This window comes from Ylistrum balloti, unplaced genomic scaffold, assembly GCF_031769215.1.
Source record: "Ylistrum balloti isolate Yb309-2 unplaced genomic scaffold, AGI_CSIRO_Ybal_v1 Utg370706, whole genome shotgun sequence".
Classification (NCBI taxonomy): Eukaryota; Metazoa; Mollusca; class Bivalvia; order Pectinida; family Pectinidae; genus Ylistrum; species Ylistrum balloti.
Window position 1 is genome coordinate 597044 of NW_026782423.1, and position 14401 is coordinate 611444.

General features: G+C 34.1%; 1 protein-coding gene across 1 annotated transcript; it reads left to right on the top strand.

Annotated features, from left to right (window-relative positions):
- Positions 1–217: 217 nt before the first annotated feature.
- LOC132557673 (receptor-type tyrosine-protein phosphatase kappa-like) lies at positions 218–13550 on the top strand. The gene is made up of 20 exons (XM_060222191.1): positions 218–298; positions 473–601; positions 937–1076; positions 1682–1773; positions 2430–2659; positions 2818–2905; positions 3652–3728; positions 3954–3990; positions 4526–4623; positions 4890–5018; positions 7029–7171; positions 7793–7928; positions 8649–8795; positions 9618–9717; positions 9839–9912; positions 10362–10487; positions 10724–10853; positions 11197–11341; positions 13175–13310; positions 13482–13550. Exons 1-20 carry the CDS (start codon positions 218–220, stop codon positions 13548–13550), a joined length of 2307 nt encoding a protein of 768 aa, XP_060078174.1.
- Positions 13551–14401: the final 851 nt, after the last annotated feature.

Genomic DNA, 14401 nt, shown 5'->3' on the forward strand with positions numbered 1-14401 from the left:
TTCAATTATACCCATAACACGATCTGTGATTGTTACATAACGTTATCAAACATAGTTGTTGGCATATATTTACAATCATATTATCAGTGTTGATAATACATTCAATATGTATGTTCTGATAATGTCTTATGTCAATGTATGAACATGAAATTCCCTATTTATTGCAAAGTACTTTTATATACATCGTGTTTTCATGTATATTTCAAAGTGTGTCAAAATGGATACTTTGGACAAGACTGTACCTTCCATTGTGAAACCAATTGCAAAATTTGCGAACGGAGTGACGGCAATTGCACAGGTAGGAGTGAAAATGGTAGAGCCTTCGTTGTATTGCATTTGTTATCAATTCCGTTCTTATCATGAATTGTATGTCACGATTAACAAATGATAATAGAAGCAAAATCATGGAAACTAATGATGCAATATCAGCTAAAATTATGATATTTTTATCACTGTTATTTGCTTTTCATAGAATGCGTGGATGGGTTATATGGAAGTAATTGTAGCATACCATGTGGACAATGTGACAAATGCAGAAAAGACACAGGACATTGTCTCTCAGTTTGCAACATTGGATACGAAGGGGTTGTGTGCCAGACAAGTAAGATATTGAAACATTTGGCGTAACTAGCTAGAATTGACACTAATTTCGATGGTACACATGAGAAGAGCATTGTACCTGAATTAAGATAGGTGGTATCTGCAGTCCCAAGTTTCAAGATCTTGATTTCGATCTGAAATGTTCTCTTCATGCTCTTATTGATAAATTTATGCAATAGAAAGATACTTCGTGTTTAGTAAAAAGTTCTAATTTATTTATTCAAAGATTATGCTATCTTGTATATTTATAATATAAACAAAGATATGTCCATTGGTTCTTTAAATACTAGATTCTTTGCTTATGAAAGAATTAAGTTTCCAAGTATGTTCGCTAAGTTTCCTTCACATATTGTTTTACTGAAAGGAACAATGGTACTTGAACCATCTGGCGTTAATGCAGGAACAGTTGTAGCCATCGTTGTCAGCCTATTAGTCGTAACAGCTTTAGTAGTCGTCATCCTGTATTTCATCAGACGGTATGTAGTTAATAATTATAATTGTATTTAATTGTATAATCATAGCATATAACTCAAAACAATGTTCATATTACATGTATTATGAATACTGATCGATTACAAGCAGAACGAAAAGTATCCTGAAGATTTTATTCTGGCATTGTTTTTTAGAATCATGTTACTAGTTAAATGCACATTCAACCAGGGTGGAATTAATCAATGTACGTATTAATGTCTTAACTAGCTTAGGCTGGTGTAGACTGTGTAACAATTTTTGTATTATTTATCCATATATTTATTTAAATTAGCTTTATTTACAATGAATTCTGACTGCGAATATTATGAACGTGATTTCCATCCTCAAACAAATTTCTGTCTCTTCTATTTCCATTTCTCAGAGCATTATACATAATAAACGGCCTTGAATCGAAATTCTATGGACTATCACTATCACATTAGTGACCGTGTAATGTCACAACTGATTACTGTAAAATTAAGATCTACTACTTTCATGTAATCCACAATGTCTCTTATTCGTATCGCAAAATTATACCGTCCGTTTAGCACAAAAAGAACGTTATCTATATCCCACTTAAGCGGTAATAAGGTATATCTATAAAATTCAGACGCAGACAAAAAGCATCAGAGGGTGAAAAGCATGATGATATGGGCCTACAAAGGATGGACAAAGATAAATTGAATCGCAACAATGACATTGGTAAGAGTTCGAGTAAACTCAATTAGGAACAATTACGAGGTGTCCAAATAGTATTAAGCCATCTTTATTCCGTAATTTTCATTTAAGAGTTGATATTTCACACCATCATTTAATATAAAATATCTGCATATATTTTTTTATATTGAACCGGTAATATAGGAACCACTTACTTTTATCACAGATTGGTGGTGTCTTTAACATTGGATTTAGATTGTATTTACTATATTCAATTTGGACACAAGTTCGCGTGTAAACGTACAATTTATTTCATTTTATTCAATAATTGGTATTGTATATGCCATTAGCGAATCAGAAAACGATCTTCAATACATTCAATATAATATAGAGAGAATACGTCTATTTTGTAAACTAATCGATAACTAATATTTGTGGATTTTATCAATCTTCGGAAATAAAACTAGAAAATAAAAAAACAGATTCAAAATAAGTTGAACTTCTATACAGCAAATATATTTTTCACTGTTCAAATAATAACATGAATTTACTTATTATTGGTGTCACAATTGTGTTATTCTATGTAGGTCGTAGGAGTGTTGTTAGGCTGTGATTAAATGAATTATATTTTTCCTGTGATATTTTTATTCGATTTTGAATGAAAGTTTTCATTAAATACGATGTCATATCTGTTTCTGAAGGTAATGTCGATGAAATTGTGTATACTATTGCTGAAGACGACTCCGATGTAGAACACGCTGTCCAAACTCAGACAGAACACGGAAGTGTCATTTACGCCAACACTGGTGATCAGGTTGACGATACCACTGAAATAACTTACCATACTGTTGGTATAGCCGTTGCCAATCTTAAAGCCGTTGTAAAAACCAAGATGGATAACAAGGCCAAAGCACTTGAAGATGAATACATGGTTGGTTATAGATTATTTAAAACTACATATTTTTGTTAAGATATTTATTCATCAACATATAAGAGTTCCAATTGCTTTACATTGGTTTACTTTAACATGTTTTTAAATACATCTGATACCTGATGCAATAACATTGTGTTATATTTCATTTTTTGCAGGCGTTACCATCGGGGAATCTCCACGCTCATAACGTTGGGAAGAAAACTGAAAATAAAGGAAAGAACAGATACAAGACTACATTTCCATGTAAGATTTTTATACTGAAATGTTGGGAAAACTTTTTATATGTCAGTAATTGTAATGTTATTAAGTATAAATCAATCAGTAGATATATATATGCCTCAGTATTACATAAGATAAAGTGTATATGCATTTTGTGTAATTGACATTAATTCTTGCTTTGACATGTATTCCTCTGATAGCGGCACGGTTAAGAATATACAGATGAACTTGTTGTTCTAAAAATATGGAGCATCTAGACTTCTTCATCTTCTAGATTTAAGGATTTCTTTATATCACTTTGGATTTTCCTCATCTTCCAGTCTTGTTTGAGGGATTTCTATCTATCACTTTGGATTATTTTCGTCATCTTCTAATCTAGATTTAAGGATTTCTTTTGATCCCTTTGGATTTTCCTCATCTTCCAGTCTAGAATTAGGGATTTCTTTCTATCACTTTGGATTTTCCGCATTTGCAAATCTAGATTTAGGTTTTTTTGTCTCACTTTGGATTTTTCTCAGTCGCCAAATATGCTACAAAGTTGAGGAACTAAGAATCACTGACCAGTCTTGGATGGACGGAATACTTGTATGATGCCGTTTAGTTATTCATTGATCAGTTCTACTTTATATAACTCTAAATTAGTATTTAAATGAGCTATTCACTGGTGTACCTTTTGTACAGTCTTTATAGACATCGATCTTAAGACATTTTATATATAATTGGTAAAATTATATCACTAATTCATTTATCTCTCTCGATTGGTGTTACAGATGATCACTCTCGAGTGGTTCTTGAAAAAGTGGACGACGATGAACATTCTGACTACATTAATGCAAACTACATTCATGTTTGTATAAACACTTTATTCACTCAGCAAATTAAGAGACTGTATCAACAATTACATCAATATACTCCAACTAAATGTATCATAACTGACCATGTGAATGATTAAATATCTTGTTTACTGGAGAATAAACCTGAATTATTTTCATAAAAAACAACATAAGAATAAATAATAAAATATACAACAGACAGAACATCTAACTTTAGCTTTACGTTTATTGAATTTCAGAGTGTCATTTCACCAGCACAGTATATTGCAACTCAAGGTAAAATGTAATATGGACACGATGTGCATCATACAAGATCAGTTCATTTCTTGTGTACGACTATTTGATCTATGTTACGTTCACGTTATGAATACCCTGCTCTATCCTGACACGGTGGTACTTGCTTGTAGTTTTTCATTCAAACATGTTATATTCCAAGATTAAAGGATATTTGAGAATCACGCTACCTAACGAGTATTACCCAACATTTGATGCTTTCTTTGAAGACGAATTCGATATAGTTACTTGCGGAGCATGTATTATACTGTAAGTAACTTGGACAAATTAACTAAAATGGAGTAATTGGACGTTTCAGTTATGGTTTTGTGGTCTTTTTTTTAAAACGAATGTTATTTATATGAATAATGAATACATTTTTATATGATGAACACGCCTGTTATAATACGATTTTAATCACTCTTCCATTTATTTTTCTGCTCGCCTCCTTTGTGATACTTCAGTCACAACCATTTCTTTTTGAGTCATAGTATAGTCCAAATAGAATGAATGCAACCTTTCATTACGTCGTTTGAAGGTCCACTCGAGAAGACTGTAGACGATTTTTGGCGGATGATCTGGCAACAAGAATCTAGCAAAATTGTTATGTTGACAAATCTTATCGAAGGGTCGAAGGTAATTGATATGGCCATGCGATCAGGAAAGTGTTGCTCCTATCTAAGTGTAATGTTATCTGGAGTAATTTATGACCGTTATCATATCGTGTTAAAGTCATTACTTTACAATCTAGAATTAAATATGATCGACTAAAAAGGCAATAATGATGCATTAGCTTTGTTTTCCGTTAAATTTGTATCTCGATTTCGTTATTCATTGTTGAAATACACGTAATGTAAATTACGATTCCTGCTAATGTCTATTTTCAATTTTGATAATCATAGAAGAAATGTGCGAAATACTGGCCTGATGAGGGAGAACCATTGACGACCAAACATTTCAGTGTTGTACTAGACCGAGAAAGAGTCTATGCGTTCTATGCGATCAGGGACATCAACGTAACAGAAAAAAAGGCAAGACAAGTTTCTTCAAAATTCGAATTATCTGCATTCCCGGTTGTACTTGCTATTATTATTTATAGGTACTTACTTCATTTCAAACAAAATACGCATTTCCTAATACGACTGTCCAGCCCATCCCACAGATGCTCAAAGGCAGACATGTCGGGGTCATATGGGTGCTATTCAATAGGTTGAACGTTGTTTGTCGTGAGAAAATCACGACAGATTCTGGCGACATGTGGTCGATTATTGTCTTGCTGAAAATTGTTACGACGTCCGAGAAGTGGAAGGACATGTGGTTGAAGGATCTGGTCTCTGTATCGAACGGCATTGAGGTTTGGACTAAGGACCACTAAGGCGGATTTTCTGCGTCGGCGAAACACTCATCGTGTCTGCGATATACCCTTTTCTTCCGTCTGAGCGATACAGGCTGTATCTAAACTCGTCTGTGAACATCACACACCTCCACCGACACATCACTAACCTATTTGAGCCATGTCTGCATATCCAGTGAAGACGCACTTGCTGCCTCCGCGGTTTTAGAGGAGGCCCGACATAAGGTCGGCGCGCAATGATATTTGCACAAATGCGGTTCATGACAGTTTGAACATCAAAGGGTCTGCCAAAAGTACCTTAGGTATGCGATGCAATCTCTACAGCAGTCTTGAGTCTATTGCGCAAGTGCGACAATCGAATCGTTCTGTCTTGTTGTGCGGTTACACGTGTACGACCGTTGAGATAATCGGAAACTAACTCAGTAGCTTGGAAATGTATATAGAGACAGTGAATTGTGTATATATATATAGATATATGTGTGTGACTGTCTGATAAAACTTTATAAAATGGAAATAAATGAAAGTTCTTCTTTCCAAATATATATATATATATATAAATGTTCACTTAATTTGACCTGGCGATACTGTGGTACATTTATATGTTGTTTATGTATGCGAACTCCAGCTTGTAAGGTATTACTAGTTTCTCCAATGTAAAATTCCTTGAAGCCCCGGTATGTTATCACGTATATAACATTTTTTGAATAACATGACATATTACAAGTCACACTGAACTCCTTCCTTCCAAAATAATATGATTTTCCTTCCAGCATATAGTCGAATGTACAGCGTGGATTTTGACACTTTGTGACTTTTTATTCCTGTTGTTCTTTATACTTTGATTTGCACAAGATCCGCTTTAAACTTTCTGGTTGTCTCTTGCTGTTAATACATTTTGCATCGGCAAATATATTTTTTATTTGTTCATCCTGTTTTAGTATTTAAATTATTTATTGTTCGACCTTAGTTTCTGTTCCTAAGATTATGTGTTGATACAAACGGAATAATTAGTGAATCATCATTTTCTCTTTTTCTTGGTTGTAAAAATTCTGTCCTGTTTAGTTCTTTGGTTTTTTAATTCCGTATTCTATAATACCAGGTGGATAATGTTGAAATTTTAAAAATGTTTTGAGTTCGTCGAGGCGTTCCTTTCTGATCTGTTGTTCGCTGACGATGGTAACGATCCTTCGTGCTAAGTTATACGGGATTGCACGTTTTGTGTGTCCCGGATGGCATATATATATTTTATAAACCATAGGTTTACACCATAAATCAAGTTCTAGCGCACAGTTTCATATATGTTTATTTTTGTAAAATGTTTCCTCTTGTCACCTGTAGCAGGTGTCACACTTATATATAAAGACGTATCACTTAATACCGGTAAAATTGTAATAATAAGTGTTTCTTATTTAAAACGTTATGAATCTAAATATTCATATCTTCTATTACCCATGGTTACGTTCATCTTACCATCACCATTTAATTTCGTTGTTATGTAACAGAGGTCATTTTTAATCTCAATGCCTCCGCAAGGAATCGAACCCGGGACCCCTGGCTTACTAATCTCACACTCAACCAATCGAGCTAAAGAGAAGTTCTCTCTAGCCGAGGGGTATATTGCGGCCAGTATTTTACCAGGTTACAGTGATATCATCTCTGCTTTCATATGTGATTATCTTTTTTCCAGACATATTCAGTGCGACAAGTTCAGCACTTCCATTTTACCACATGGCCTGACCATGGAATTCCAGATTCAAACGAACTAGTCGTTTTTCATCGGCGTGTGATGCAACAGAACACAGGGAAAGGGAAGATGGTAGTTCACTGCAGGTTACTTAATATATTTTGATATGGTTAAAAATTCTTGAAGGTTTCCGATGATTGATGATATTGATCAGAAATATGTTGCCATACTCTGCTGGTTGTCGTTATACGTATGTCAAATATTGATTCATTTTAAAGAGTGGCACTGTTCAGAATATAAACATGTACTTTGACGTTTTTTTTAAAAGTATTAATGAAATTATAATGAATTTCGAGTGCATCGCCGTAATCTAATCCTAACATTTTTTCGACCAATCTGGTTTTTTCTTCAGTCGCCTCCTAGGCTTCAACCTTGTATGCCCTTCGCATTACTGATAAGCGGCATAAGGACAAAATTATTGCAGTATGATGAAGTTTATTTTATTGCATAGCTATACCGTGTCCATTTGGGAGGGAAACAAAATAATTTATTTTATTTACTGAGATTAGCTGTATCACAGAACCTTGATACATTGATAGTACGTATCACAAGGAAGGTCATTTCAAAAGCACATAAACTTTTCACGATCTTAGATGGATGGCAATCATATAGACATTATTTCGGGTTTTAACTGGTGTTGCGATAGCCAAAGATAAACCATTATAATCATAATCGATGGTGATTATGTTGACTTATTATCATTCTAGTGCTGGTATTGGAAGAACTGGAACGTTCATCGCTCTTGATGCTTTGTTAAATTACGGAAGAGAATTCGGAACTATTGACGTCATGGAGTACATTGTAACAATGAGGAAGGACAGGATCAACATGGTTCAAACAAGTGTACGTAGAATAATTTGATGAATTTGCTTTCAAGATGCATTTTGACATCTTTCGTTACATTAACTGAAGTAACGTGAGGGTTATGTTAATGATAAAAAGCCTACCCATATTTGTAAAGCAAGTGTGTCTGCATAAAATGTAAATCCAATTTCAGATTGGTAAAGAAATCTTGTTTTAAACTTTCCTGATGTATTTCGTAGTATAAGATATTCATGTAAAACGGCGCTAGCTTTTCATTTGTTTAATCTTTTAAAAAAGTATCATACAGCTTTCATACCGGTGTTTCCAGGATCTAACGTTAGACGTTTTCATTGTGATTTCTCTTAACGGACTTAATTGACTCATTACGAATTATTGCAAATTAAACAAATGCAATTATATTTTGATTTTGCTGTTTCCTTTTTCTGCTTTTGTTAAAAATGATAGGCTTATTGTTTTAATAAGAACAAGGTATCAAGGTGTTTTTTTAATTTTTGAATAGCAGGTACACTCTACTTTGAATTTGAGAAATCCCTGTATCTCTATTTCACTTTTAATGTATTATCAAATGGTGTCAGTCTATTTAGAACGATATTGGTCTTATTTAACACGAACTCGCTCTTTATTAAGTCATTAAAGAATATTTCACTATCCGAATGAAAAGTTGTTTAAATAACAAAGCTATGAAAGATTTAGCTGTTTAGAAAAATATCAATAAGATCGAATTGCTGTTATTTACAGAGCCAGTATATTGCCCTTCATCACATCCTGACCGAAGCCTTTGACATGCCGGATACACTCATATCTCGGTTGAAGTACCATACAGCATTGGACAGTATGCGAAGTGATACAGCAGAGAACCAAACAAAGATAAGGAGGGAGTACCAGGTAAAAGTCTCGTTATTCATTGATGTTTTTTACAGGTATATGGAACATGAAATTTTGTGTTGATACAATTATGATTAGGTGTCTATTCAAAACTAGTCGATAAATGTATGTCTATTACACTGTCCAAGTTTTTCATCAAGTTTAATTTTAGACGATCGATATCGTAGTAAATTTATCTTATCTTTATGGCTTTGGTTTCTTTGATTGCGTTTTCATCTCTTAAAAGATTATGATATACCTTCATTAGTAGATAGTTAATGTATGTTTCCAATAGAAGAACGGTGATTTCTAACATCGCGTCATCTTCGAAGTAAATGAGTACCATTTGGTTAGCTTAGTGTTGTCTGTTATCACTCTGTCAAATGCGAGGAAAAGTAATGATCTGACCCGAATTCAAAACCGAAACAACTGTGGTCACTAACGATCGGCCTCTTTCAACTCTACTTCATTGTTCAGGTTTCTTCTTCAGCCCAACGTGTATATATTCAGTTAAATATCTGACGACCAAAACTATATTGGCATCTAGGAACTGTGAGCCGTAATAAAAAGTCATGATTTGCTGACATACCTAGCCAACAACAATATGACCAGTTTAGTGTCATTCGTAATCACTGACTCTAACATATATATACATATAGTAAAACTTATATAGAAGTTCAAGTCTGCCATTTTCGTTAAATAGTACCTTTCTTCCAGCGTTCCTGGTAAAGCAAAACGTCAAAAATTGCATGACACTACAATAATCTGTTTGTGGTTTTGAGTCAGAATATAAAATGATAAGGAATTATTGTTAGAAGATGGTCCTTTATTATTTATCTGAAGTTAACACAAGTTATGAAGCCAACCTACGATGCACGTGACTACCAGACAGCCATGTTACCTGTAAACAGGCAGAAGAACAGAAACTCGGATGTCCTAGCAGGTAAACTGTCCATTAGCTTTTGATAAATGATAACACTGCTTTTGAACACGGAAAAGTATGTAAAGTGACGTTAATTTAAATAACCAGCTAATAACTAAGCTAGTGATGAATTATTTTTCAGTTGATAGATTTAGAGCCTACCTGACTACATCGACCAGAAATAGAACAGATTACATCAACGCAGTGAGAGTCCCTGTAAATATCCTTTATTGTTTGGTATCATTATCTTTCATTATCCATTATCACAAGTTATGTGTGAAAACAAGCCAAACGTTTTACTACATAATATATATTGCATACAATAACTAAACAAACGAATTCGAGAGTAAGGGAATGTGTCTCAGAAGATTTGTGATTTCTACAACCACTGAATTAACAACAGAACTATCTTTAAAAGTCGCAACGGTATAGTCTACATTTGTTAAATAAAAACCCATCCCATAACCTGTTTAAGATACCATTCTATTGATAAATTTCTTTCTCTCTATTTCTTTTTTTTATCTATTTATTTCACGGGTTTTAAGCCCACTTTAACGACCCTTTGGCTGGTAATCTGTGTACCTGTCTATTTACTTCTATTGTTGATCGTTTCATTAATACAGTATATAATCATTTATCAACATTATATGATTGTTTATTTCTAGTCGTACCTGTCCAGAACTGGCTTTATAGTTACCCAGACCCCATTAGAAGACACAGTAGTCGATCTATTGACTATGTTAATTGATTACCAATGCGATACCCTCGTCATTATTGAAAAAGACCGCGTGGTAAGTGATCAATCCTTCTACAATTAAAATGTATTGATGAACATATTTCGTTTCATCTTTTTATCTTTGTGTCCAAGACAATTTTGAAAATACTTTAACTTCAATTTCAGTTTCCTGATGTTTTTTTTTTAATAAAATATTGTTCAAATTGTCATTGGAGGCTTATGCAGATTTTGCCTGTTATCTAGTCATACCTAATATGATTAAGGAACACCTCCTTCCTTTACTTTTCAAAGGACTGGTTGCCAGAGGAAGATGGCGACAAGACTATAGGAGCCTTTACACTAAAGCGTAAAGGAGGATCACCAAGGCAATCAAATACAGAGTTTATAGATGTTTCTATCTCAAATCAGGACACTTCTTATAGTGTAGGTTTTTCAATGTATTTGTATTAATCGTTAACTTTTGTTTTTAATCTTTATTATTAACTTATTATTATTTTCTATTCTTGTTTGTGTAACAAAAGCTTGATGTAAACGCAAGTTTGTGTATATTTTTGAAAAATCAGTTTAAGAACATAAATTGTAATATCTGATTGAGATGCTTGGCCTACTGGGACAGCAGAATGACTGAAACCAACTGCATATATATTGCTAGTATATGTATTAACTTACTAATGCCAGCACTCTGTCTTCATTTTTTAAGTAATGCATTAAATATATGTCAAATTATATTCAATGGTATATTATAACTTTATTTCAGGGAAGAGATGCTGAAATTCGTGTGTTCCACGTGTCTGATTGGAATAGAGAATTATCAGTGCCGCCGCATTCCCGAAGTATTCTTCTGCTTCTAGAGCTTCTTGACAGGAGAAGACAGGGAAATGCCCTGAAAACAACCGTAGTCATGTGCAGGTGTGTAACGTACTGAAACAGAGGGAAATATACTGTTTTAGCGGCGAGACGATAGATAAATACCATGACTATTATATACAATAAACCGTTATCAGATGATGCAGGTCAGTTCGATACACGTCAGTAATTCTTAAAAACAATGTCATCGAAATTGTACCAGGAAAATTAATACAGGGCGGGCAATATGTGTCAACATCACTTCGGATTTACATATTGAGAGTCACTATTTACACGTTTAATCACAATAGTCAATGACAAGTCGAGATCAGGAATTTCTCGAGTAGGTGACAAAGCTAAGTGACAGGAAGTGAACGGTTGATAAATCGAAAAAGTAAACATTTGTAAACAACATGTTATGTTCATCCATGCACACTAAAAATACGAAAAAGCTAGGTTAATTTGTGCGTTTAGCAAAAATAGTGTGTTTACAAAACGGAGCACCCACAAAGTTCAGTAAATTTATATGCACAAGATTTTTTTAACAATTCAGCAATATTAAATAAATAACTTTGCTTTTATAGTCAGGGGCGTAAGTTATGGAGACGAAATCCATAGACCCTTGGTGGCCATCAGAATCTAACCATGCAGCAGCTAAACATAAAAGGGATATTCACAATGAAATTGTACACTACAGCCTATCATTTAAGCATACGTATGATATTTGATTTGCTGACATTCTTTATAGATCAAGCTGGACGGTTTGGCCGGAAGTATTCACGCCAATTTCGCCTCTCCAAATTGACCACAAGAGAGATATTTTATGATAACGATAGTTTTAAAAGTCATTAGAATGAGTTCTTCAAATGTACAGAGCAGTCCAAAGTCTCAATGTTAGGAGGAATATGCCTTTCATTAATATATTTTCTTGCATTACTTTTCCTATAGATTGGCCTTAATTAACCATGATTTTCTTCTACTAACCTAGCTTTTTTGGGGATGAACTTGATAGAAGAATGGGCCCGATCCCCGAAAACATTCCCCCAGTTGCTCACTTAAATTTAAACAAGTTGAGAGACATATCAATATGCAATGTTAAGCTCTGAACATCATATATCATGTTCGAATCAACAATTGCCCAGAACAATTACATTCATTGTTTATCAATTCAGAGGAATTATACCTAAAATATCGACCTCTAGTATGAAGACGATTCTGTTTGAAAAGTAGCATTATGCTTAACTAAGTCACATCAGTAACATGCATCACAGTTGTTAATATGGATGAGAGTAAACATAGAGAAATTAGGTTTTTGATAACATCTACATGCTGCAAGGTCGGGCAGATGGCCGGAAAAAGTTTACATCCGATGGCAGAGAATCATGAAGGGAAGATTAATGATACATTACTCCATGCTATCACACGGAAATATTTCATTTGAAATGAAATGAAAATTAAAGTATATTACAAGGATAGAACAACACGTTAATAGCAAACTTTTCCAATGTCATCTTGGGATATAGAATAAAAAATATTGATAACATAATATGTAGGTACATGAATACACACTCATTCCCACCCCCACCCAACCCCCACGCACACACACACACACACACACACACACACACACACACACACACACACACACACACACATGTTTTTTACAGCTCATCGTGTTTTCCATTTTTTTTTAAGTTTTACGTTTTCTGGACACAGATAATTTACCATATTTTCACTATATATATACACACTATAGAAAGGATAAATGTTGACATATATTGTTATGTAACAGTATGTCTTGGTAGAATAAGGCCAGACAAAGTATTGCAAAATGTGTTCAGAGACTAATAAGACATATGCAGTATATGACCTATGTAATGCATCTTACCACTTCAGAGACGGCTGTACCCAGTGTGGACTGTTCTGCTGTATCAGTAATGCCCGTGAACAGATGAATATTGACGATGAGGTTGACATATTTCAAGTTTCTAGACAATTGCTGATAAGACGCCCAGAATTCATCATCAGCTTTGTGAGTACATGCCAGTTACCGTATTTAATTATTTAAAGACACCTGAAATTGTATTTTTATTGGAATCCTAGTGATTATATTACTCGGTCCAAGGATTTATAAGTTTTCTGCAAATTGATCTAAACTAATCAAATTTGTAGTGTTTGAATCAAATTTCCTTTTTCGTTGTAGGACCAGTATCAGTCTTGTTACAATATGATAAAAGATTACCTAGACACCATAGAAATCTATATAAACTGATCAAGGATTACCTAGACACCACAGACGTGTATATGTAAATGAACTGATCAAGGCGTACCTAGACACCACAGATGTGTATGTATATGAACTGATCAAGGATTACCTAGAAACCATGGACGTGTATATGTAAATGAACTGATCAAGACGTATCTAGACACCACAGACGTGTATATGCAAATGAACTGATCAGAGCGTGCCTAGACACCACAGACGTGTATATGCAAATGAACTGATCAGAGCGTACCTAGACACTACAGACGTGTATATGCAAATGAACTGATCAGAGCGTACCTAGACACTACAGACGTGTATATGCAAATGAACTGATCAGAGCGTACCTAGACACCACAAACGTGTATATAAAATAAACATGAACTGATCAAGAATTAAGTAGACACCACAGACATGTATACGTATATGAACTGATCAAGGCGTACCTTGATACCACACACACACACACACACACACACACACACACACACACACACACACACACACACACGTATATATATATATATAAGAACTCAACAATGATAACCTAGACAATATAAACGTGTATATGTACATGAATTGATCAAGGATTATTTAAACACCACAGACGTGTATATGTAAATGAACTGATCAAATATTATTTAAACACTACAGACATGTATATATGTATGAATTGATCAAGTATTACATATACAACACAAAAATGTAGATGCATATGAACTGATCAAGGCGTACCTAGAAACCACCACAAACGTGTGTTTGTACAGGAACTCATCAAGGATAACCTAGACAACACAGACGTGTATATGTTTATGAACTGATCAAGTATTACATATACAACACAGACATGTAGATGCATA

Bases quoted from the DNA above. Each gene is read 5' to 3' on its own strand.
- LOC132557673 (XM_060222191.1), top strand. From the start codon at position 218: ATGGATACTTTGGACAAGACTGTACCTTCCATTGTGAAACCAATTGCA. The intron at 299-472 runs GTAGGAGTGAAA...TGCTTTTCATAG, and splicing joins GAGTGACGGCAATTGCACAG to AATGCGTGGATGGGTTATAT. The intron at 2,660-2,817 runs GTTGGTTATAGA...CATTTTTTGCAG, and splicing joins CACTTGAAGATGAATACATG to GCGTTACCATCGGGGAATCT.